This window comes from Elephas maximus, chromosome 15 (assembly GCF_024166365.1).
Source record: "Elephas maximus indicus isolate mEleMax1 chromosome 15, mEleMax1 primary haplotype, whole genome shotgun sequence".
Taxonomy (NCBI): Eukaryota; Metazoa; Chordata; class Mammalia; order Proboscidea; family Elephantidae; genus Elephas; species Elephas maximus.
Window position 1 is genome coordinate 71,432,649 of NC_064833.1, and position 27,442 is coordinate 71,460,090.

A 27,442-nucleotide genomic window follows, 5' to 3' on the forward strand; every position below is an offset into this window, starting at 1 on the left:
TATGAATCACTATAGCTCTCAGTTATCTACTTTCTCTCTTGTACAGTAAGGCAAAAACGCTAGAACAAATATTAGTGCAACCTTTGGTATAGGACAGAATTTTAGTTTCTACTCACTAAGTCTATTTAATTAAAGAATAAATATTATGAAATTGGAACACTAAGCCCAAAGTAACCAAAATTTAATTTTCTTTTCAAAATCTCGAATTCAGGTCCAATGTTATAAGGCTTTATTCAGTCTTCTGTTTCACAATGATCTTCATTACAGTTGACAATACCTAAAATGAAGCATATATAAGTTTCTAAAAATCTTGAATATAATATTACAAACCCTAGACCATGACTTTATCAAAGCCCTCATTTTTCTAAAAATAATATATTATTATCAAACATAGTGCTTACAATAATAATGATAAAGTCTTGGAAATTTACTTACTAGGTGACAGCTTGGCCTCAGAATACTTGTTTAAAACAGAACCTATTCACAAAGATATTTATCACAGGACCATTTATAATGCCAAGAAAATTGGAAACAACATAAATGTGTCAACATGAGGAAATGGTAAACTAATGGAACATTCATATAATGAAATATTATGAAGCTATATTTAACAGTGTCCAACTACCACTACCAAATGTCCTGATCAAGGTTACAGCAAACAAATCCTAATAGAAAAGGAGAAAAATGTGGAACAGAACTTGAAATTCTCAAAGAACCCCAGTTTACGATATGAGTCAGAATTGACTCAATGACGACGGGTTTAATCTTGGTTTTTATTAGGCTGGAGAAGTGCCCAAGACTATTGTCCTGAGATATTCTTTAAACCTTAAACTGAAACTATCCCCTGAAGTCCCCTTTTAACTAAATACCAGGTTAACTCAAAAAGTAAAAAATGTCACCCTTGAGTACTATGCTCCTTTAAAAAATTAACTACATGAGAGCAAATGGACAACAGTTACTCTAAAACACAGATGAGAAGGTTGGGGGACAGTAAGATGAAGTCAGTGGGAACGGAACAACTAGAATGGAAATAAGGAGAATGTTGACACAATGTGAAGAACGTAACCAATGTCACTGAACAATATGCACAGAAATTGCTGAATGGGGAAAAATATATATGTATATTTAACAAAGGTGTAAGTGCAATAGCTATGAAAAATCTTAATATGCTTTCGCCCAGAAGTTCCATCTAGGAATCTAGCCTAGAGAAATATCCACAAATGTGCACATACCTACTTACTGCAGAACCTTTCCAGAATAGCAAGAAATTGAAAACTACCTAAATGGCAACAGAGAATCATGGTTCAATACATTATGGTACATCCATACTAAACACAACCTTTAAAAAGAATGAAGCAGCTTTGTATGAGCTGACTTTGGAAGATGTCCAAGACTTATTACGTGAAAAAATGAAGTGCCAGAAGGATAAATACACCATTTATAGTTTTTAATTATATATGCAGAGAGGAATGAGGTAAAATACAACTTTAATCATTGACTTAATATACTTCTATATTGTTTGATTTTTTAAGACAGATATGTACTAATGTTTTATTTATATAATTTAATAAAATAAAAATAGAAAATGATGCCTACAAAGAATTTTGATGACTGAATGAACTGTTTGTTACTAATTGTGGCTAGTATTTATTTAGCATTATGTGAGGCACCAAAGTAAATGTTATATGTAAAATACCCCTTTTAATTCTTCCATCAGCTCAAGAAATACTACTGTTATGATGCCTATTTTATAGACGTAGACTGAATCCAGTCTGTGGACAAAATTTGTTTGACTCAACAGTGTTTTCATTTTTCTAACAGTCCATATTTCACAAAAAAATTTCGATTTCTGGCTGCTATAAAAAGGCTGACATATTTGATACACTAGACTAGCATTCCTTCATAAGCTATGGCTGCCTCCTGTAGATGGGTGTGCTTTCTCCAGTTCCCCACATTGGCCCCCAGCCCACTTCACTCACCTTGATTGCTGGGTCTCAATGCTCATGCAGCAACCTACTATTTGGGTATCCTTACGCATGTTATTTTACCTTCCTGTGCCTTGTTCTCTTCACCTGAAATAAGGAGATAATGGTATGTATCCCATAGGACTGTAGTGAAGATTAAGTAAGATAAAACACGTAAAACCTGCGAAAAGTACCTGGCACACAACTAGGGCTCAATAAATGTTAGCTATAATTATAAACTTGCCTGTATGACCCTTGTGACCATTTGAGTTTATAATCTCTGACTTCACTTTGTATAGTGTTAAGTGAAACAGTACTATATAGTAAGACCTCAAAGCTTTGAAAATGCAAAGAGAAAGTGACTGGTTGGAATACTAAAAATATTAACAGTGGTTACATATTATTTCTTCTTCATTCTTTTCTATAATTTCTACAAAGAACATTTATTACTTTAAAAACCGGGTTGGGGTGTTACTAAATACAAATACATACACTAATACTTACAGTGTTCCTGTCATTTTTTATCCCTTATAAATATCTTGTTTAAAAGTCTTCAGAATAATGTTAAAAGATATTTCACTCTTCTTACAGGATAGAACAAAAGTTCATTATCACTACTTTCCCTGCCAAGAATGTTGTGGTCGACAAGACAGAAAAGATAATTTTACAGCCCGAGTTTTTCCAATCTAGTAGGCCATAAACTTCCAAGTAAGTTTCTTATTTAATATGAAAGACATCATGTCCAACCTAAGCAAGAGTTTAGGAAGATGAGATTTAATCAAAAGGTTCTGTTTGACTGCATTAATTAAATGTTTACTTAGAATCTACCATGTTCTGTTTTAGGTTTCTGGGATATATCAAGTAGCAGAAATGACAAAAACCCCAGCCCTGGTGAAACTTACCTCCCAGCAGAGAAAGAAAAATTAATTAACAATAAAAATAATACATTATTTTTTTAAAAGGTGATAAGTTTGGGGAAAACAGACTGTGGTAAAAAAAAAAAAAAAAATGGGCATTTAGTAGAGGTAGGCACATCACAGGTTGTAATGTGCCAGCCTCACTGAGAAGGTGGAAGGGTATATTAGCCATGTGGAAATCAAATGGAAAATATTTTCAGTTGGAAGTAAAAGCCAGTTCTAAAATCTAACATACTAGGTTTCAAATATTTTCTACAGAAACAGAAGATACAAAAATATTGACAGAATTCCTTAATATGGTTATCCTAGATATGTTTAATTTGTATCCAAGTCCTGTTCTAACATCATGATAAAAAGTGTAATTCCTTAAGCTTTACTATCTAAAGAAAAATAAGCATTGCATATGTTGTGGAAAAATAAATAGCAACAGTAGTAGCTATCACTACTGTTTAAACCGAAAGACTCATTGCCATCAAATCAAATCCAACTCGTAGCTACCCTGTAGGACAGAGTAGAACTGTCCCGTAGGGTTGACAAGAAGCAGCTAGTGGATTCAAGCTGTCGACCTTTGGATTAGCTGCCATAGCTCTAAACCATTGCGCCACCAGGGCTTTTCATTACTGTTTACTACATGTTAAATGCTTTGCATACATTATTTCATTTAATTGTCCCAAATCCTTATGAGAAGGATATTATTGGCCTTATTTTATATATCAGAAAACTGAGGCTTAGAGATGCTAGGTATTTAGGTGAATCATCACTAAGAATAAGGTCTGTTTGTCTCCAATGCCTGGGTTCATAACCACAACAATACATGACAAAGTCAGGAGGGGAACAGCAGAGATCACTGATAATTGTTCTTATATGACAGGTAGGCATAGCAGTCTACAGATTTGAGATGGACTGGAACTATAATGTATTACTTTTTTCTGGTGAAAGATAAACGGGAGGGGGGAATTACAGTCAAAATTACAAAGAAGGTAATAAAACCAAAAAAAACCAAACCCAGTGCCATTGAGTCGATTCCAACTCATAGCGACCCTATAGGACAGGGTAGAACTGCCCCATAGAGTTTCCAAGGAGCACTTGGTGGATTCGAAGTGCCAACCCTTTGGTTAGCAGCCGTAACACTTAACCAGGGTTTCCTAAAGAAGGTGATACTAGACCTTTAAACAGTAAGTAAAAATCTTTATCTTCCACTGAGTCTTCTCAGAAAAACTTTATAATCTAATAACATGTTCGGAGAAGTAAAACTCTTGTCTATAATGCAGTAGCTGAGTTAAAATTCCACTTAAACCAGTTTTGAACGTAGATCATTTTCTTAAAATTACAGACTATAATACTGAACACTCCAGGTGTGTATTTCTTAACCTTTCTATCCATAAAGAGAGTTTCTTTTACCCAGCATAGATCAAGAAAACAGTAAGTTCTGAGTCAAGTTTTCCAAGATGGGAAGAATAATTTCTAAGGAACTTAGAAATTGTATTCATAGCAGAACATGAGATTCAAAAAATCTGATATGGCAACTTCTATATTTCTAATTTAGTCAGGCAGAACATAAAGACAACTGGAATGAAACCTATACTAGCCAACTAAAAAATACAGCAGCTCTCATAAAGAGGGCCAACACCTCTTTCAATAACCACATCACTGTATAACTTATATGAAGGACAGTTCATCTTTATCTCTACAGCATATCACTGTTTCAATACCACCTCAGAAGAAATAATGCCACCCCCACAATTTGGCTTTCTAGGGACTTTTGATACTTACTGACTAAACAGGTCCATTTCAATCCAATTCATTCAGAGTTTCAACCCAGCTATGTGGCTGTGAGCCAATATACATAACCTTTGCCCACGGTGTACAGTCCGATTGCAATAAAAGCAGATACTTGAAGAAATGAAGACTAGTAAGCTTTTACTTCTCAGCCAAATTTTAAACAATACATAAAATGTAGATTTACTTGTTGAATTTAAAAAGTGTTCTTTAGCTCAAAGTCATTTCTGGAAAATCTTCATTCTCTGAATTTGACATCTTCTTCAATGAAAACAAGCATAATTAAAGGGCATGTAAACCTTTAGGATCGTATACTAAAAAGAAACTGAAATCACCTGTTAGTCATATGTGACATTTTCCAATCTAGTGACAACAGAGTTTGTAACATTGTGACTACAGTGACACCCCTTTATAACTACCACATTGGGGGAAGGACTAACATGGCACCTTTCACAGGTTGACTAGGTTACAAGCTTTCATTTATTAAGCTTTAAGAAAATACAATTTGCCTCACAGCACGTCCAAGTGGATAAAAGCCACATTTAAAAAAGGGAGACTCTTGAATTTTAAACACCCTGAAAAAGAATTTACAAAATGGTTAACTTAGCCATACCTACTTTTTCAACCTGTACATCTTCTCAAACCTGATGCCCCCAAAACATATGATTGACCTCTATCCCTAAATTAAACACTGCATTTCTTCTATTTCCAAGTCTTTGCTCTAAGTATTATCTAGAATACCCTCCTATCTCCATCTACCTCATTCTATCAATCATTTAAGGATCTCTTTTAAGCTTTCCCAGCTTCTCCCAGCCAACATAACTCTCCCCTTCCTCCTTGCATTCCCGTAACTTTTGCTATACTTTAAAGATTTACCTACATATGCTGTAGGTAAAAGTACATCTTTGAGACACAAGATAAAAAAAAATTTCCACACGTATACAGGCGTCTTTCAACAAATCTGGTATATTAAACTGCTGACTTGTAAAATACATATATTTAATAAATTAATTGCAGATGCCTTTTCTTCAGAAATATATTCAAATATATTGAATGTTAATATATTTGTTGTTCCACATTTCAGAACTATAAGCATCCACTGTGTCAATTTCTCATTTGTTTAGAAAAGAGTAAGCTGAGGTGTATGTTCTACACCTTTTTTGGTATAGTGGTTACAGGGTTCCACAATTGTCCTCATTTGATGAAAATGACCCATTTAGGATCTGTGCATTTTCTTTTAGTGAAATTATAACTTTTTTTTTTTCTTAATGGGGAGTGATAGTTAATACTGGGGCAGAGTTGCTGGGCAGATTAGAAAAGGCTTCGTTACGGAAAATAAGTCCCTTACATCTTGGGCAATCTGGGTAGCTGGGCAGCCCAAAGACGAGAAGGCAGCTCCCTGGTGAGTGTCCCCCAAACGGTGGGCAAGTGTTGGTGCAAGTCGGAAAGGAACACGGCTCCAGACGCGGACCAGCTGGGTTCACATAGCTCTGGGATGTGGGCAAGTCTCCTTTTTTTTTTTTTATTTGTAAAATGGAAATGAATAGTGCCTACTTCTTAAAATTGTTGTGTTAAATGAGATGACGTTTGCAAAAGGCCCCTTAGCACATCATTAAACACTAAGTAAACATTAATTAAACCAAAACCCATTGCCTACGAGTCGATTCTGACTCATAGAGACCTCACAGGACAGAGCAGAACTGCCCCATAGGGTTTCCAAGGAGCGGCCGGTGGATTCGAACTGCCCGACCTTTGGATTAGCAGCCTTGACGCTTAACCACTGTTCCACCAGAGCTCCAAACATTAGTCACTGCTGCTTATTCTGAAAGATAAATAGGTTATTCCTTCCCCTCCCTAACTTCCCTCGCCACCTAAATGCCTGACGGGCAATCCTTCTCCGGATTCAGTCAAAAACTAACGCCAAACCTGCCTGCCCCTTGCCCCACCACACAATTCCCCAGGTTAAAATGTCTCTCGTCCACTTCGGTGAAATCGCCTGACGCAACCAGGTTCTGTGAGACGCGGGAGCGCGCCCCCTGGCCGAGTCCCACTCGCCTCAGGCCACCGCACGCTGCGCTCCAGCCAACGCCTTCCAGCCTCGGCCAGTGCGGAATCACGTGACAACTTGCCCCACATTCTCTCCTCCTACCCGCGTCCCTGGTGGCGTAGTGGTTAAGAGTTATGGCTGCTAACCCAAAGGTCGGCAATTCTAATCCACCAGGCGCTCCTTGGAAATCCTATAGGCTACTCTGTTCTATAGGCTCGCTCTGAGTCGGACTGGACTGGACTGCAATCGGGTTTGGTTGTTTGGTACCCGCGTCCAGCAGCCGATTCCCTCCCGTCGACGCTTGCGCGGCATCACGTGACATCTGGCCCCACCCTCTGCCTGCCCCCGGGTTGCGTTTTTGGACCCTGTTGTGTTGTGTTCGGGGTCAGAGGCTGCCCACCGGTCGGCAAGCAGCTTAGGTGGAGATGGCTGCCACTCTGCAGCGCATCGAACAGTTGTCCAGTCGGGTCGTGCGCGTGCTGGGCTGTAACCCGGGTCCCATGACCCTGCAGGGCACCAACACCTACTTGGTGGGGACCGGCCCCAGGTAAACTCCCACCGACCCCCAACACACACACCCGCTTACGGGGGAGTGGGGCTGCGGGTGTGAAGGTTGAGCGCCCGAGGCCGAGAGGCTAAACGCCGGAAGCGCGGGGCCCTGCTCCGGGTCGTGCAGCCTCACCTGGCTGGCTGCACGCAGACGCCCTGATGCTGGAGCTCTCCTAAATCAGGTCTAACCTGGGAGATAACCTCTCTAACTTGCAAATGGCTAATGGACGAAATAATGGAGGCGGGGGGGGGGCGGGGAGAACTTCCTGTTCTTAAAACTCGATTTACTTTACTTGGTGTTTGAATGCCAGGGTAACCGTGCTTAAACTGTCGATAAGTCAGTATCGTCTGGAGTTTAAGAGTCCAAGAAAAGGTTGGAGTTTCCATTTCTGACAAGTTCCCAGGTCATGTTTGTGCTGCTGGTTGGGAACCAATTCTGAGAATCACTAGTAGACTAGTGATTCTCAAAGTTTATTATACGTAAGAGTCACTTGGGGATCTTGTTAAAATGTAGATTCGGATTCAGTATGTGTGGTGGAAATGCATATTCTCAGCAGGGGTTGGAAACGGAATGGAGAGGTTTGAAGTCCTGCTTTGCACACACTTGGGTGTCTTTCCCAGAGTATAACTTCCCTTCAGAAAAGCGAGTAACTGTGCTAAGGCGATTTTCTTAACTGGGCGGCAGATGGCAGGATTTTACTTGAGCTTGTAAATCACAGAGTCCCTAACCAGTTTGAAGGAGGAGGTGACCATGACTAGTTTTGTTTTTTGTTGACGTGTGTGGCATTAAGATATTTTGCAGATGTAGTAGCCTATCTGTATTTCTTAGAAAACATTGTTGTTCTTGATTAGCTGCATTCTGTTTTAGTGGAATTAAGCAAAAATGGTATGGTTTACTACATAGCATGTCCTAGGCATTGAGCAACTTTTGTGAAGCCTTTAGTGTACCAGCTACCCTAGATAGTAAACAAAAACTGGTGGTCAGCTAGTCATTCTGACTCATGACAACCACGTGTGTTACAGAGTAGACCTACCCTATAGGGTTTTCTTGACTATGATCTTTGTGGAAGCAAATAGCCAGGTCGGTCTTCTGCAGTGCTGCTGAGTGGGTTTAAATTGCCAACCTTTAGGTTAGTAGATGAGGGCAAACTATTTGTGCCACCCAGGGCTTCCACCCTAGGTAGTACAAAATAAAAGTAAGATATACTTCCTTTTGAGTATAGAATTATGCAGTCAAAACATGATACAATTAATAGACTTAATTGCTAAATATACTTTAATAAGTATAGTTTATACATTTGTTTACAGTATCTATTGTGTATGCCTTTTTCCAGTAAATCACAATTTTAGAAACACCAGGATGGGAGGGGCTTGAAGTGCTGCCAGGTCAGGCATGCAAAAGGTTAGGTCCAGAGTATTCAAAGCAGGGTCCAGTAGGTAGAAGAGCTTTAGACTGGGTCCAGAATCCAGGAGGATAGAGAATTAAGCAGGAAAAAAATGCTTGGCTGCCCCCGCCCCCCACTCCCCCCCCACCCCGTAAGGCCACAGGCATTCTCTTCAGTATGTCATTTTAAGCTAGTTCTAAAGCCAGTGCCAAAGGTGCAAATTGTCTATAGTCGAAATTACCCTGGAAAGAGTCTTAGGAGATCACCATGTCGGATCTGTCTCTCTAAGCTCAAACAACCTGCTTTTCTTCTGGCGTTTAAACAGTTGGATGGTTCTGTTTAAACAGATGAAGAATTTGGCTTTTATTTAGGGGCCATGTTAATGAGAAGTACATACCGTATATTTAAACACTGGAATAACACTCAGCATGGCAAAGTGCTTGAGCTTTAGAGACATAAAGGGCCTGAAACTGAGGGAAGAGCAGGTTCATGGTCTCCCGTCTTATACATTTCTCTCTCTCTTAGGAGTCTATGTAGTTGAGCTAGAATGAGTTAATGTGCAGATGGTGCTACTCTACTGTGTAAAGTTTAAAAGTCAAGTGGCTAGAAATAAATATTAATTGGGTCAAAGGCTGAGGTTTTGAGGTTGGCATCTACCTGTTTCACTTCACAAAACAGTTTTGAGATGATAGGCTTCCATAACACTAAACCCAATGGCATTTTTTCATTCCTGTCTTAATTTGAACTTCAGCATCATTTCACATTGCTGACCACTCCCTCACGGATTTGCTAAGACCACATTTCCCTGTTGCCAGTTACCTCTCTAGCTGCTCTTTCTCATTCTTCTTTATAGAGTCATTCACTTTACCGGATCTTTACTTTAGTCCCTCAAGATGCAATCCTAGTCTCCTGTTCTAATGCTTTATTCTCTACGTCCTTGGCTTCACCTATTATCTGTTCATTAATAACTTCTATATTTCAAACTTGAGCTTCAAACTTGGGTAACCAAACTGCTTATTTAAATCTTCACGTGGATGACTCGCAGCCACTTGAAACTCATTGTTAACGGACATGAACTCATGAGCTTTCCATCTAAACCTGGCCCTCCTCCAGCCATCCATATCTTGGTAAACAGCAGTCCACACATTTGACCAAGGCAAATGCCCAACTACCCTCCCTGACTGATTTGCTTCCTCTCACACATCCAAGCCATTACAAAGATCTCTCCCTTTCCACTGCCGTCCCCCAGTCTAAACCAGTACAACTCTTGCTTAGGCTTCTGTAGTAGCCTCCTAATTGGGTTCTCTGAATCTCCTTTTGTCCTGCTTAAATCCACTCTGCCCTATGTAGCCAGAGTAGCATTTTAAAACCGAAAATGGGAAGACCTTATGTAGTCTGGCCTCCAACTGCAACATCAGCCTTATCTCAAGCCTCTTCCCTCCCCCTTGCTTTCAGCACCCTGGCCATACTGGCTGCCATCTTCTCTAGTGCCAAAGGCCTAACACCTTCACCTGCAAGCAGGCAGCACTGGCATTCTACAAGATCTGTTTTCTTTGCTACTAGATTTTATCAAATCTTTATATTAACCCTGTTAATTTCCACTCAACTTTTAATCAGCATGATATAATCTGTCTTTGATTAAAAATAAAGATACTTTTATTTAGATTCAGTTTTTAAATACAAGAAATTTCAATACAGAGTTCCTCGGGAGGAGGGGGAGGAAAGGATTAAAAAAAAAATTGAGAAGTCTTAGTCTGAGGCATGGAAAGATTCTTCTCAAGGTCCGGGACACCCCAAAAATACCCCAAGTGACACGTAATTAAAGGGCAACAAGCAGTTGTGATTAATAAGCACCAAATTACCCAAAATACCTGGAAGCAGCTAAAAGTCTAGGGCTGTGGAGTATTACTGGGAATATCAAAGTGGTATAGTTCTGTGTATTTTTAATTTAGCAAGTGACTAAATGTGCACAGTGCTAAGCGTGGCACAATGTGTTGTAGATATGAAGATGACTCTGTAAATTCCTTGACCATACAGGCCATGTCTTGCTCAACTTTGCATCTTATGAGGTATACCAAAAAAAAATCTGTTCCCATAGAGTCAATTTCAACTCATGGCGATCCTATAGAACAGGGTACAACTGCACCATAGGGTTTCCAAGGAGCAGCTGGTGGATTTGAACCGCTGACCTTTTGATTAGCAGCCGAGCTCTTAACCATTGCACCACCAGGGCTCCCTTACAAGTTATGTAGCACAGTATCTCATACATGGTAATTGTTCATTAACATTTGAACTAAATTCATTCACAAATATTTATTGAATGCTAGCACTGTTCCAGACACCAGGGATGCATCAACACAGTTAATTATTAATTCACAGAATGTCAGACTTGGTTTTATCCTCTGCTTCTCTTTCTCCTTCATCCTCTGCCATGACCAAGGGTTCTTAACCTGGGGTCTGCAGCACCCTCCTCAAAACTCCATGGATGTAATTCAGGGAATCAGTAGCCTTAGATAGGGAAAAAATTACATCTTTATTAACCTCAAAATGAAAATTAGCATTTTGTTCAGTTGTGAAGATAGATAACATGCATTACTACTTAGAGATTATGGGGATTATTAAGACTTGGTGCTGATCTTGTTATTTAGTGTGATAATAAGGGAAACACATGTAATATTGTATCACAAAATTTTGTTTTGATAACTGTTTTAGTATAATGGGTTTACTTTATAATACTGTATATTTTATGACCTTGAAGACATTATTCTGAGGGGTATCCATAGGTTTTACCACACCGACAAAAGGGCCTACAATGTAAAAAAAGGTTAAGAACCCATTACCTACAGTTGTAGATCAGACATGCTGAAATATTCTTCAGATCCAAAGAAAATGGGCATTGGAGGGAGATAGGTCTGGATTCAAATATATGCTCTACTAGGCTTAATGACATTGAGCTAATTATTTGTCAGGGCCTCTGTTTTCTCATCTGTAAAATGAAACAGAAATCTTAATATTGTTTTGAGAATTAAGTAAGATAACAAAAATAAAGCTTATTCATCCATCAAATACTTATTGAGTGTCTAGAACATGCCAGTGTCTAGGCTCTGAAGATACCAGTGAACCAAACTGACAAAGGTCCTGCCCTCATGGGGCTCAACTTTGCAAGAAGGTGGGGGAGTGGGACAGAGATAGGAAGTAAAGAAATATGTAAATCTATGATATATCACATGATAAGAAGTGCTGTGGAGAAAAAGCAAGGAAAGAGGGTTAGGAATGCCATCAAAATTCACCCTAACCCAAACCAAACTCATCTCGAATCTACTCCCTCCAGTGTTTATAATCTTAGTAAACAGCACACCAGTCATCTCACTTAGAAACCTCTGAGTCATCAACTCTTTCTCTTCCCTTCCACATCCAATTGGTTAAAAAATTCTGTTGGTGACACCTTCTAAATGTTTTTAAACCATCTCCTCCTTACATTCCCACGGCCAACAGTTGGACTAGTATGCATCCGTTGGACTAGTATGGAGCCCTGGTGGCACCAAACAAGACAAACCAAACCCTTTGCCATCAAATAATTCCAACTCATAATGACCCTAAAGGACAGAGTAGAACTGCCCCATAGGGTTTCCAAGGAGCACCTGGTGGATTTGAACTGCCGACCTTGTGGTTAGCAGCTGTAGCTCTTAAACATTATGCCACAAGGGTTTCCCCTGGCGGCGTAGTGGTTAAGAATTCTCCTGGTGCGTGGTGGTTAAGTACTATGGCTGCTAACCAAAGGGTCGGCAGTTTGAATCCACCAGGTGCTCCTTGGAAACTCTGTGGGGGCAGTTCTACTCTGTCCTATAGGGTTGCTATGAGTCTCATTCATAAGACAATAAAAAACAAGGACAAGAAATAAGGATGTGATACACAGCAGGTAATCTGTAGATAGTTATTAATAGATGAATGAATTTATTCAGACTTTTCATCAAGACAAATCTTCTCTTAGCCAGCCTGAATTAGTGAAGTGTTACTGTGAAACAGCACAGATTGTTTGTGAATTGGTTCTTGGGCAGAAAATGTCACCCTGATTTCTTTAGTTCAGGAAAACTTCATCAAGAAAGGCTGCTCCATAAATAGTGAGGGAGTGCAGATGAAGTATAAGGAAAGTTCAGAGCCACAAGCATAAAAATATACCTAGTAAAGCAATAGGTGCAAATCAAAACTGCATTGAGATACCATCTCACCCCAACATTACTGTCACAAATCAAAAAAGAAAATACCAAATGTCGCAAGGTTGTGGGGAGACTAGAATTCTAATACACTACTGGTAGGAATGTAAGATGGATCAACCACTATGGAAAATAGCATGGTGCTTCCTCAAAAAGCTAGAAACAGAAATACCATATGATCTAGCAGTCCCACTCCTAGGTATACCCTAAAGAAATAAGAACAGTGACACAAATAGGCATATGCACACCCGTGTTCACTGCAACATTATTCACAATAACAAAAAGATGAAAACAATGTAAGTGCCCATCAGGAGAAGAATGGATTAACAAACTGGCACAAACACAATAGGATACTACCCAACAATAAAGAATAATAACAAATCCATGAAACGTCTCACAACATGGATGAATTTGGAGGGCGTTATGCTGAGTGAAATAGGTTGATCACTTAAGGGAAAATATTGTATGAGACCACTATTAGAGAATAATGACAAAAAGTTTACACACAGAAAAACAAAAAACAGTCTTTGATGGTTACCAGGGATGGAAAGGAGGGAAAATTACCAAATAGATAGAAGACGCGTTGATATTGGTGAAGGGAAAGGCAGTACACAATGTTGGAGAAGTTAGCACAGCGTGACCAAGGCGGGAGAGGACACTGAGAGGAACACAATAATAAAGGGCAACTAATTTTTTTTTTTTTTTATAGTAACTAGCATAGACTATCCTGCAACAATGGTATTAACAAACAATAATTTAGGAATAGATACGTAGGTAAATATGTAAAGAGGTAAGGGAGGGAGTAAGGGAGCATACCCACCAGCAGTCACAGGTTTGGTGATGGCTATTTCTACATACATGACTGTAGTTGCTCCTCGTATACTAATATAGACAATAAAGCACACAAGGGGCACTGTCAGTGAAACCTCTTGAACATAAACACCTCGCGGGATGAATTTTCTAGGCTCAAAGTCAAGGACCATAGACTCGGGACATCTATGTCAGTTGACACAACATAGTTTATAAAGACAATGTTCTGCATCCTACTTTGATAAGTAGCGTCTGGGGTGTTGAAAGCTTGCAAGTGGCCATCTAAGGTACACCTACTGGTTTCTTCTCATCCAGAGCAAGGGAGAGTGAAAAAAACCAAAGACTCAAGGGAGCAATTAGCCCAAAGGACTAATGGACCACATGAACCACAGCCTACATGACTCTGAGACCGGAAGAACTAGATGGTGCCCAGCTACCAGTACGAACCACTGTGACTGGGATCACAACAGAGGGTCCTGGACAGAGCAGGAGAAAACATAGAGCAAAAAGTCAAATTCACAAAAAAGACCAGACTTACCAGAGACTGGAGGAACCCCTGAGGCTATGGCCCTAAGACACTCTTTGTTTGTTTTATTGTACTTTAGATGAAGGTTTACAGAACAAACTAGTTTGTCATTAAACAGTTCATACACATTTTGTGACATTGGTTGCACCTTTATGACATGCCAATACTCTGCCTTGCTCAACCTTGACCTCCCCATTACCAGCTTCCCTGTCCCTTCCTGCTTTCTCATCTTTGCCCCTGGGCTGGTATGCCCATTTAGACTCATTTTATTTTGTGGGCTTGTCTGATCTTTAGCTGAAGGCTGAAGCTCAGGAGTGACTTCAGTACTGTGTTAAAAGGATATCTGGGGGCCGTACTTTCAGGGTTTCTCTGATCTGTGTCAGTGTAATAAGTCTGGTCTTTGTGTGTGTGTGTAAGTTAGAATTTTGTTCTATATTTTTCTCTTGCTCTGTCTGGGTCCCTCTATTGTGATACCTGTCAGGGCAGTCAGTGGTGGTAGCCAGGCACCGTCTAGTTCTGCTAGATTCAGTCTGGTGGCGGTCGTGGTCCTTGTGGTCCATTAGTCCTTTAGACTAATCTTTCCCTTGTGTCTTTGATTTTCTTCATTCTCCCTTGCTCCAGACAGGGTGAGACCAGTGGAGTATCTTACATGGCCACTCACAAGCTTTTAAGACTGCAAATGCTACCACCAAAGTAGGATGTAAAACATTTTCTTTATAAACTATGTTATGTCAGTTGACCTAGATATTCCCAGAGACCATGGTCCCCAACTCTCAGCCCAGTAATTTGGTCCCTCAGGGAGTTTGGATATGTCTATGGAGCTTCCATGACTTTGCCTTGGTCAGTTGTGCTAGCTTCCCTAGTATTGTCTTAGCCTTCACCAAAGCTACTACTTATCTATTGTCTATTGTTTTTTCATCCCCCCCATCGTAAACATCAAAGATTTTTTCCTTTTATGTGTAAACCTTTTCATGAGTTTTTATACTAGTCTCATACAATATTTGTCCTTTGTGATTGACTTACTTCACTCAGCATAATGCCCTCCAGATTCATCCATGTTGTGAGATGTTTCACAGATTCATCATTGTTATCGTTGCATGGTATTCCATTGTGTGTGTGTACCATAGTTTATCCATTCATCTGTTGATGGACACTTAAACTGTTTCCATCTTTTTGCTGTTGTGAACAATGCTGCAGTGAACATGGGTGTGCATAAGTCTAATCATGTGACAGCTCTTATTTCTCTAGGTTGTATTTTTTTTTTTTTATTCTTAGAAGTGGGATTGCTAGATCATATGGTATTTCTATTTCTAGCTTTCTAAGGAAGCACCATATCATTTTCTAAAATGGTTGTACCATTTTTTGTTCCCGCCAGCAGTGCATAAGAGTTCCAATCTCCCCACAGCCACTCCAACATTTGTTATTTTCTATTTTTTTGATTCATACCATTAATGTCAGGGTGAGATGGTATCTCATTGTGGTTTCGATTTGCATTTTAATGGCTAGTGTTCGGGAGCATTTCCTCATGTGTCTGTTAGCTGCCTGAATGTCATCTTTGATGAAGTGTCTGCTCATATCCTTTGCCCATTGTTTAAGCAGATTGTTTGTCTTTTTGTTGTAGAGGTGTTGGATTTTCCTGTAGATTTTAGAAATTAGACCTTCGTTGGATTTGTCTTAGCCAAAAATTTTTTCCCAGTCTGTAGGTTCTCTTTTTATTCTTTTGGTGAAATCTTTTGATGAGGCTAAGTGTTTAATTTTTAGAAGATCCCAGTTACCTAGCTTATCTTCTGGAGTTTGTGTATGTTAGTTATGGTTTGTATCCTGTTTATGCTGTGTATTAGGGCCTCTAGCATTGACCCTATGTTTTCTTCTATGATCTTTATTGTTTTTGGTTTTATTTTTAGGTCTTTGATCTATTTTGAATTAGTTTTTGTGTAGGGTGTAAGGCATGGGTTCTTGTCTTAGGCTGGGCTTTCTAAAGAAGCAGAACCAGTAAAGCGTGTGTGTGTGTGCGTATACGAATATATATGTATATGTATGGAAACCCTGGTGGCGTAATGGTTAAGTGCTACGGCTGCTAACCAAAAAGTCAGCAGTTCGAATCCACCAGGCGCTCCTTGGAAACTCTATGGGGCAGTTCTGCTCTGTCCTATAGGGTCACTATGAGTCGGAATCGACTCAACAGCAGTGGATTTTGGATGTATATGTATATACACGCAAAGAGATTTATGTCAAGGAAATGACTCATGTGGTTTTTAGAGGCTGTACATCTCAAGTCTGTGAATCAGGAAGGAGGATTCTCCTGATTCACGTAGCCTCAGGGTCTCGCAAACCCAAGATTGGCAGGCCAGATAGCAGTGCTGTTGCAGGCTGTGAAGACTGACAAATCTCAAAATCAGCAGGTAAGCTGCAAGCCCAAGTCCCAAGAACCAGAGGCCAGACAAACAGGAGCCAGCTTTCAGGATCTGGAACAAGCAAAAGCCCCAGCAAGGTGAACAGGAAGGAAGTAGGCAGAGGAGGGCGGAGAGATGAAGGCCGAGGGGGCAGTGAGCCGCCACAGGACTCGCGCCTGCCAGTATCACTCAGCAGATTCTATCACGGGGTGATCATGTATCAGATTTCAAAAGGGAAGCGATCACAACATTACACAACTGTCAAAACACTGAGAATCGTGTCCCAGCCAAGTTGACACACAATCTTAATCATCATAGTCCTGTTTCATTTTTTTGCAGATAGACATCCAGTTGTGCCAGTACCATTTGTTAAAGAGAGTGTCTTTTCCTCATTTGGTGGATTTTGGCCTTTGTTGAAGATCAGGTGACCGTAGGTGGATGAATTTATGTATAGGCTCTCAATACTGTTCCATTGGTCAATGTCTTCGTCATCGTACCAGCGCTAGTAACAGGCTACTGTAGCTATATAGTAGGTTCTGAAGTCAGATAGAGTCCTCCTACGTTATTCTTCTCCTTCACTAGTGCTTTACTTATCTGGGGCCTCTTCCCTTTCCATACAAAGTTAATGATTAGCTTTTCCATCTTTTTAAAGAATGCTATTGGTATATGGATCAGATTGCATTCTATTTGTAGATTGCTTTGGGTAGAATTGACATTTTTACAATGTTGAGTCTACCTATCCATGAGCATGATATGTTTTTCCATTTATGTAGGTCTCTTTTGGTTTCTTGCAGTAGTGTTTTGTAGTTTTCTGTGTATACATCCTTTACGTCCCTGGTTAGATTTATTCCTAAGTTTTTTAATTTTTTTAGGGGCTGTTATAAATGGTATTGCTTTCCTGGTTTCCTTTTCATAGTTTTCTTTATTGGTGTATGGGAATCCAGCTGATTTTTGTTTGTTTATGTTGTATCCTGCTACTCTGCTGAATCTTTCTGTTAGTTCCAGGAGTTTTCTTGTGGAGTCTTTGGGTTTTTTATGTATAGTATCATATCATCCACAAATAGGAACACTTTGACTTCTCCCTTACCAATTTGGATGCCCTTTATTTCTTTTTATTGCCTTATTGCTCTAGCTAGGACTTCCAGCACAGTGTTAAATAGGACTGGTGACAAAGGGCATCCTTATCTTGTTCCTGTTTTGAGGGAGAACAAAGACATCCTTCTGACCTGGAACTGAATCCATTCCCAGAGACCACCTTCCAGCCAAACAATAAACAAGGCTATAAAATAAAATAAAATAAAAAAACCTGAGAGGAACATGCTTCTTAGAACAAAAGAGCAATATCTGCCCAAAAACAAAGACAAAGATAGGAAGCAATAGAAAATCAGGATGAAAGGAAACTGGAAACCCAGGGTGGAAATGGGGAGAGTGCTGACACATTGTGGGAAATTAAGCCAAGGCCGTAAAACACTTTGCGCACAAACTGTTAAATGGAAATCTAATTTGTTCTGTAAACTTTTACTTAATGTACAATTTAAAATATTTGTATAAAGTATGTAAGTAAACATATATATGTAAATATATATATACACATGCATACATATATCCAATAAGAACTAAGTTGTGCCTGATCCAAGCCATGGTGTTTTCAGTTGCCTCGTATGCATGTGACAGCTGGACACTGAATAAGAAGATGGAAGAAGAATTGATGCCTTTGAATTATAGTGTTGGTAAAGAACATTGAATATACCATGAGCTGCCAGAAGAACAAACAAATGTGTCTCAGAAGAAGCACTGCCGGAATGCTTCTTAGAAGCAAGGATGGCAAAACGTCGTCTCACTTTCTTTGGACATGTTATCAGGAGAGACCAGTCCCTGGAGAACGACATCATGCTTGGTAAAGTAGAGGGTCAGTGTTATATCTAGTACTGTTGTAACAGAAATACTACAAGTGGATGGCTTTAACAAACAAGTTTATTCTCTCAGTGTAGGAGGCTAGAAGTCTGAATTCAGGGTGCCAGCTCCAGGGGAAGGTTTTCTCTCTATGTCATCTCTAGGGGAAGGTCCTTGTCATCCATCTTCCCCGGCTGAGGAGCTTCTCAGCACAGGGACCACAGGTCCAAAGGACGTGCGATTCTCCTGGCTCTCGTTTCTTGGTGGTATGAGGTCCCCATGTCTCTCTGCTCGCTTCTCTCTTTTATATCTTGAAAGAGATTGGCTCAAGACACAGTCCAATTTTGTAGATTGAGTCCTGCCTCATTAACATAACTTCCACTAACCTCGTCTCATCAACATTATAGAGATAGGATTTACAACACATGGGAAACTCACATCAGATGACAAAATGGTGGACAATCCCAATACTGTGAATCATGGCCTAGCCAAATTGATACACATATTTTGGGGGGACACAATTCAATCCATGACATTCCACCCTTTGGCCCCCCAAAATTCCTGCCACATATAAAACACATTCACCCCATCATATCATAGCAAAAGTCTTAAATCAACTCCAAGCCCAAAATCCAAAAATTTTTCCTCACCTGTAAAATCTAGAATATAGGTTATCTGCTTCCAAAGTACAATGGTGGAACAGGCACAAGCTCAATGTTTCCATTACAAATGGGAGAAATTGGAGAAAAAGAAGGGATGACAGGCACCAAGCAAGTCAGCAGAACACATTACATTATTCATCAAGGCTTTGAAAATAATCTGCTGTTCTCTGAGACCATTTACACAATATCCCTGCCCTCCATATTCTAGGTATTGCCGACACTCTCCAGATTCTGAGTGGAGGCTCCTTAGCCCTGGGCTTCAGCTCTGCCTTTCAGAACAGCAACTTTCTCCCTAGGCTTTAGGTACACTATCCTCCTAGTCCATCTGAGTGGTGACTCCACCCTTAGAAACACCAGAGGCCATGGCTTCACACTTTGAGACCCCAGAAATTATGGCTGCACCCTTTGAAACTAAGGCAGCTCTGCTTCCTGTGTTGTCTCTTCAGCTTCTGCTTCCTGGTTCCTTGGCTTCTCAGCCCCTCAGGCCTCATCCTCGTGTCTGCCCTGGTGGGGCAAATGTTGCAAAGTTCTTTGGCACCACCAAAAAGCACTTGGAGGCACCCCCACTCTGCCAGTAAACTTTGGTGAGAAGGCACTCAGCTCTATTGCTGCATGAGTTGGCAAGTCTAACAACACCAATGAGTGCCCAGAGGTACCCCACTCTGCCAGGAAGCCTCCTGCCAAAGGCACTCAGCTTTCTCAATCTGTGAGTCAGCTCCAGCACTGTGCTGTGCTGGTCACCTGGTTCCTCTGCTGCTGGACCTCTGCTGCTGCCGGACCTCTGCTGCTGCCGGTTCTCTGCTGTTGCTTTCGCCAATTGTGATGTCTCCAGTGTAACAACTCTCCTCACATCCTTCTTAGTCCTCACCAGAATTGTCTTCGATGTCCGTAATTCCACTAACAGTCTCTTCTAGGCAGTCTAGGATATTACTATTAGATACTTCAAAACACTTCTACCCTCCATCCATTCACAGTTTCAAAACCACTTCCACATTTTCGGTATCTGTTAAAGCAGCACCCCACTCTTGGCACCTAATTCGGTCTTAGTTATCTAGTGCTGCTATAACAGAAATACCACAGGTGGCTTTAACATCAGAAATTTATTCTCTCACAGTTTAGGGGGCTAGAAGTCCAAATTCAGGATCTCACCTCTAGGGGAAGGCTTTCTCTCTGTTTCAGCTCTGGGGGAAGGTCCTTGTCATCAATCCTCCCCAGTCGAGATTCTCGGCGCAGGGACCCCAGGTCCAAAGGATGTGCTGTTCTCCTGATTCTTGTTTCTTGGTGGTATGAGGTCCCCATGTCTCTCTGCTTGTTTCTCTCTTTTATATCTCAAAAGAGATTGGCTCAAGACACAAGCCAATCTTGTAGATTGGTCCTGCCTCATTAACATAACTCCGCTAATCCCATCTCATCAACATAGAGATAGGATTTACAATACATGGGAAATTCACAGCAGATGACAAAGTGGTGGACAGTCCCAATACTGGGAATCATGGCCTAGCCAAATTGACATGACAGTCAGTGAAAAAGAGGAAGACCTTCAAGGAAATGGATTGACACAGTGGCTACAATGATGAGCTCAAGCATAGCAATGGTTGTGAGTATGTCACGGGACCAGGCAGTGTATCATTCTGTTGTACATAGGGTCGCTAGGAGTCAGAACTGAGTCACTGGCACCTAATAACTGCAAACAATGGGGTTGCCTAAATAAAGAAATAAAGTAACCCAAACATTTCCCCCATGCTTCCCTACTACCTTCATTGTCATGTGTGAGGGAGCCAATGTAAAATTTCAGTGATAATTTGTGAATCTAGGTTTTTCTGGGTAGTTCTAAAGACTAGGTTTCTTTAGGGGTAACATTGAGTCAAAGTCTTTCATATCTATGAGACATATCTGGACTTTGTGAAAGGTCTTGAAGGCAAAGTGGATAAGAACACATATCTGGAACCAAACAATCTGTGTTTGAATGTTGGTTCTGCCATTGATTCAATGAGTAACCATGGACAAGTTATTTAACATGTAGCTGTAATAATGAAACACCTACCTCAAAGGGTTGTGAGAAAGACATTTGTTAAAATATGTAATATCTGGAACAATGCTGTGCTTACCGTAAGTGCTAAATAAATGATATTACTGTTACTCCTTCCTCATTCTTATATTTATTGATTTTTTTTCAAAGGTGAGACTATTATTGTTGAAGTAACATGTAGCATGTTTTCAAGCATGCTAAAAGCAAAACAATTTACGTAGTTTCTTTAAAAAATCATCTGTATGAGACCAAACAGTCAACAGTTAACTTTAAAACAAAGATGAGAATGTTAGGGGGCAGGGAAACTAGATTAACGGAAGTTGAACGACCAGAATGGAGGTAATGGGAAGGTTCACTCATTGTGAAGAATGTAACCAGTGTCACTGAAAAACTTGTGTAGAAATGGTTGAATGGGAACCTAAACTGCTGTATAAACCTTCACTGAAAACATTAAATATTATTTTTTTTAATTATGTAATTCCTTAAATTTAATATAAAATATCTGCTGGTATTAACTGGTATGCCAATATTAACTCTCTATTCTAATTGTGTGATTATCTTCCATTTAATTTTCAGGAGAGTTCTCATTGACACTGGAGAACCAGCAGTTCCAGAATATATCAGCTGTTTAAAGCAGGCTCTGACTGAATTTAACACGGCAATCCAGGAAATCATAGTAACTCACTGGCACCGTGATCATTCTGGAGGCATAAGAGAGATTTGTGAAAGCATCAGTAATGGTAAGCAAAAAACATATTAAGCTCATTAAGGAAAGCTATGTTTTTGGAGTAATTTATTTTGGTTATATAGCTAAGTAAGCTAGCAAACTGTTTACCAAATACCTTATGTTTGTTGTTCTTGTTAGTAACCTCTGAGTCATGTCAACCCCGTGTATGCAGAGTAGAACTGCTCCAAAAGGTTTTCAAGGCTATGACCTTTCTGAAATAGATCACCCAACCTGTCTTCCAAGGTGCCTCTGGTTGAATTTGAACCACTAACCTTTCAGCTAGTAGTCAAGTGCCATTTGTGCCACCCAGGGACTTCACTTTATATTTAAATGGTACTTTTAGAATGTGATATGGCTGTTAAGTATTATTTCCAATTTTATCATAGGAGGAAAGGGAAATACCTGTTTTCTGCTTCAAGTCTGCTTATTGCTTTTATTTTTCTTTTTTCAGTGATGAAGGTCAGTTTAAATTTAGTCTGTAGGATAATTACAACAAGTGTCAGGTTATTTTGAGGTAGGTGCTGTTGTCCACATTTTAAACACATATAAATTCTGGCAAAACATCGTTGTATCAGTAATTCTCTATCCTTGAAACCAATTCAGTACTGACAGTTTACGGTCTCTCTTCTTATTCCCTTATGTAACCATCACATGCCTAGATTCATTCATTCATTCATTTCACAAACATCCAAATGACTACTATATGCCAGGCACTGTATAGCAGAGAAACCCTGGTGGCATAGTGGTTAAGAGCTATGGCTGCTAACCAAAAGGTTGGCAGTTTGAATCCACCAGGTGCTCCTTGGAAACCCTACAGGGCAGTTCTGCTCTGTCCAATAGGGTTGTTACGGGTCAGAATCGACTCGAGGGCAACTGGTTTGGTTTTTACAGGGTATAGCAGAGAACAAAACAAAGACCCTGCTGTCATGGAGCTTTTCTTTTTTTTTTTTTTTAATAATTTTTTTAATTTTGTTGTTGAGAAAATACAGAGCAAAACATAAACCAGTTAAGCAGTTTGTACATGTACGATTTAACGACATTGAGTACATTCTTTGAGTTGTGCGATCATTCTCACCCTCCTCATTAACATAAACTCCCTCATTAACATAAACTCACTGCCGCCTAAGGTTCCTACCTAATCTTCAGTTCTTGTCAATTTGATCCCATATAGCTAGTTCTTAAAAGATCATAATAGACAAGACAGACCTTTTTTTACTAGTTAACCTAAACTATTGTTTGATTTTCAGATGACTTCAGAGGGATATTTTTGGTTTAAGGTTTAAAGATTATCTCAGGGCAGTGGTTTCAGGGATTCATCCACCCTTCACGGCTCCAGAAAATCTGGAATCCATCTCATGTAACTTTCATTCCAGTTGTTGTTGTCAGGTGCTGTTGAGTTGGGTCCAACTCATAGTGACCCTACTAGTACAAGAGAGTGAAACATTCTCCAGTCCTGCACCATCCTCACAGTTGATGCCATGTTCTGCCTTATTGTTGCAGTGACTGTGTCAATCCATCTCATTGAGGGTCTTCCTCTTTTTGTTGACCCCCTACTTTACCAAGCATGATGTTATTCACCAGGGACTGGTCCCTCCTAATAATATGTCCATGGTATGGGAAACGAAGTCACACCATAGTAGCTTCTAAAGAGCATTGTGCCCTATACTTCTTCCAAGACAGATTTATTTGTTCTTCTGGCAGTCCATGTATATTCAGTATTCTTCCCCAACACTATAATTCAAAGACATCAATTCTTCTTCAGTCTTCTTTATTCGTTGTCCAACTTTAACATGCATATGAAGTGATTGAAAATACCATGGCTTTGGTCAGGTGCACTTTATTTCTCAAAGTAACATCTTTGTGTTTAACATTCCAAAGAGGTCTTTTGCATCAGATTTGCCCAATGCAATACGTTGTTTGATTTCTTGACTGCTGCTTTTGTGGGCCTTGATTGTGGATCCGAGTAAAATGAAATCCTTAACACCGTCAGTGTTGTCTCCATTTATCATGATGTAGCTTTTTGGTCCAGTTGTGATAATTTTCGTTTTCTTTACGTTGAGGTGTAATCCATACAGAAGGCTGTAGTCTTTGATCTTCATCAGTAAGTGCTTCAAGTCCTCTTTGCTTTCAGCAAGCAGAGTTGTGTCATCTGCATATCTCAGGTTGTTAGTCTTCTTCCAATCTTGATACCATGTTCTTCTTCATATAGTCCAGCTTCTCGAATTATTTGCTCAGCATATTTGCTCAGCATACAAATTGAATAAGTATAATGAAAGGATACAACCCTGATACACATCTTTCCTGATTTTCAACCACGCAATAATCCCCTTGTTCTGTTCCAAAGACTACCTCTTAGTCTATGTGCAGGTTCCGCATGGGCACAATGAAGTGTTCTGGAATTCCCATTCTTTGCAATGTTGTCCACAATTTGTTATGATCTATACAGTCGAATGCCCTTACTTAGTTGATATAACACAGGTAACAGCTTTTTGTAGAAGCTTAGCAAAAGAGGAAAAGACCCTCAAGGAGATGGATTGACACAGTGGCTGCAACGATGGGTCCAAGCACAGCAACGATTGTGAGAGGATGGTGCAGGACCAGGTAGTGTTTCATTCTGTTGTACATAGGGTCCCTATGAGTTGGAACCAACTCGACAACACCTAACAACAACAACAAACATCTTCCTGGTATTCTCTGCTTTCAGCCAAGATCCATCTGACATTAGCAAGGATATTCGTTGTTCTACATCCTCTTCTGAATCAGCTTCAATTTCTGGCTGTTCCCTGTCCATGTACTGCTACAACCGTTTTTTAATTATCTTCAGCAGAATTTTACTTGAGTGTGATATTAATGACATTGTTTGATAATTTCTACATTCTGTTGGATCACCTTTCTTTGAAATGGGCGCAGATATGGATCTCTTCCAGATGGTTGGCCAGATAACTGTCTTCCAAATTTCTTGGCATAGATGGGTGAGTGCTTCCAGTGTTGCATCCATTTGTTGAAACATCTCAATTGGTATTCTGTCAATTCTTGGAGGCTTGTTTTTCACCAGCGTCTTCAGTGCAGCTTGGACTTCTTCCTTCAGTACCACCAGTCCTTGATAATATGCTACTGCCTGAAATGGTTGAACATCAACCAATTCTTTTTGGTGCAGTGACTCTGTGTGTTCCTTCCATCTTGTTTTGATGCTTCCTGTGTCATTCAATATTTTGCCCATAGAATCGTTCACAATTACAACCTGAAGCTTGAATTTTTTCCCCATCTCTTTCAGCTTGTGAAATGTTGAGCATGTTCTTGCCTTTTGGCTTTCTAATTCCAGGTCTGTGCACATTTCATTATAATACTTTGTCTTCAGGAGCCACCCTTTAAAATCTGCTAACCTCTTTGACTTTATCATTTCTTCCACTCACTCTAGCTACTCTACATTCAAGAGCAAGTTTCAGAGTCTTTTTTGACATCAGTTTTGGTCTTAATCCTTTCTTTCTTATCTTTTTAATGACCTTTTGCTTTCTTCATGTATAATCCCACAACTCATCTTTGATCATTAGTGTTTAATGTGTCAAATCTATTCTTGAGAAGGTCTGTAAATTCAGGTGGGTATACTCAAGGTCGCACTTTGGCTCTCTTGGACTTGTTTTAATTTTCTTCAGCTTCAACTTGAATTGGCAGATGAGCAATTGATGCTCTGTTTTGCAATCAGCCTCTGGCCTTGTTCTGACTAATGATATTGATCTTCTCCATCATCTCTTTCCACAGATGTAGTTGATTGATTCCTGTGTTTTCCATCTGGCAAGCTCCGTGTGCATATTTGCTGTTTATATTGTTGAAAAAAGGTGTTTGTAATAAATAAGTCGTTGGTCTTGCAAAATTCTGTCATGCTGTCTCCGGTGTCATTTTTATCCCCAAGGCCTTATTTTCTTGCCAACTACTGATCCTTCTTTGTTTCCAGCTTTGTGTTCCAACCCCCAGCATCCTGATTGCATGTTTGGTCAATTTCATACTTCAGAAGTTAATAAAAATCTTCAATTTGTTCATCTTTGATCTTAGTGGTTGGTAAGTAAATTTGAATAATAGTCGTATTAACTGGTCTTCCTTGTAAGCGTATAGATATCCTATCACTGATAGCATTGTACTTCAGGATAGGTCTTCAAATGTTCTTTTTGACGATGAACATGATGTCATTCTTCTTCAATTTGTCATTTCTGTCATAGTAGACCTGTTGCTTAGACCACATGATTGTCCCATTCAAAATGGACAATACCAGTCCATTTCATCTCATTAATGCCTAGGATATTGATGTTTACTTCCAATTTTCCTAGATTCACACTTTGTACGTTCCTCATTCTGATTATTAATGGATGTTTGCAGCTGTTGCTTCTCGTTTTGAGTCATGCCACATCAGCACATGGAGATGCCAAAAGCTTTACTCCATCCACATCATTAAGGTCGACTCTACTTTGAGGAGGCAGCTCTTCCCCAGTTGTATTTTGAGTGCCTTCCAACCTGAGGGGCTTGTCTTCCAGCACTGTATCAGGCAGTGTTCTGCTGCTGTTCATAAGGTTTTCAGTGGACAATTTTTTTAGAAGGTGATTGTCAGGTCCTTCTTCATAATCTGTCTTAGTCTGGAAGCTGTGCTAAAGCCTGTCCACCTTGGGTGGCTTTGCTGGTATTTGAAATACTGGTGGCATAGCTTCCAGCATCACAGCAACATGCAAGCCACCACAGTATGGCAAACTTCTATTCTAGTAGGGAAAGTAAATGGTTAATAAATAATACATCAAATGGCAATGGTTCTATGAAGAAATAAAAAGCTAAGTGAATAGAAAGGGAAGAGAGAATAAAGTGGGGGAGAGCAGTGGCTGTTTTATCTAGGGTGGACAAGGAGGGGGGTACGCTATTTAAGGACCTGGGAGGAGGGCATTACAGGAGCAAAGAAGCTGGAGTGGGAGAATGCTGGCACATTTAAGGCACAGCCAGGAGGTCAAGAATGCACATATACACCCAACTAATATTTTAAATATTTTAAGTACTTACGTTTTAGGCCTTGAAACTTGAATTGGAACACCAGGATAGTCTCAGCTGTAGCACTCAGTATCACTAGGCTGCAAGCTATAGAAAGTGGTCTCACCTAACCTTGTTACCTTTCCTGCTTCCTTTCTTTCAACTCAAGGGACTGGAAGTCATTCTCTCTCATTCTGACTTTTCCTCACCTTCCTTTTTCTTGTCTACCTATCCATTAAGTTTTTTATTGTGGTAAAATTCATGTGTCATAAGTTAGTGCTTTCACAGTGTTGTGTGATTATCAGTTCTGTGTAATTGCGAGAGATTTTCATCTCACACCCACTAAGCAGTGACTCTCCATTTTCCTCTTCCCCTCAACCCCGGCAACTACTAACCTATTTCTCTCTCTAGATTTGCATATTCTGGACATTTTATATAAATGGAATCACACAATATGGGTGGTCTTTTGTGTCTGGCTTCATTCACTCAGCATAATGTTTTCAAGGTTCATCTGTGTTGTAGCATTTATCAGTACTTCATTGC

At 39.9% G+C, this 27,442-nt stretch overlaps 1 protein-coding gene across 2 annotated transcripts in view; it reads left to right on the plus strand.

Annotated features, from left to right (window-relative positions):
- The first annotated feature begins 7,034 nt into the window (after nt 1-7,034).
- Nucleotides 7,035-27,442, plus strand: part of LACTB2 (lactamase beta 2) — a 46,272-nt gene continuing 25,864 nt past the window's right edge. Inside the window, exons 1-3 of one of the 2 annotated variants that reach the window (XM_049853562.1) lie at nt 7,165-7,254; nt 18,237-18,481; nt 21,745-21,908. In XM_049853562.1, coding sequence (XP_049709519.1) covers nt 18,336-18,481; nt 21,745-21,908 — 310 coding nt within the window. In that variant the 5' untranslated portion in view covers nt 7,165-7,254; nt 18,237-18,335. Of the gene's footprint in view, nt 7,255-18,236; nt 18,482-21,744; nt 21,909-27,442 lie in introns of both variants that reach the window. The other variant, XM_049853563.1, reaches the window with a different exon arrangement.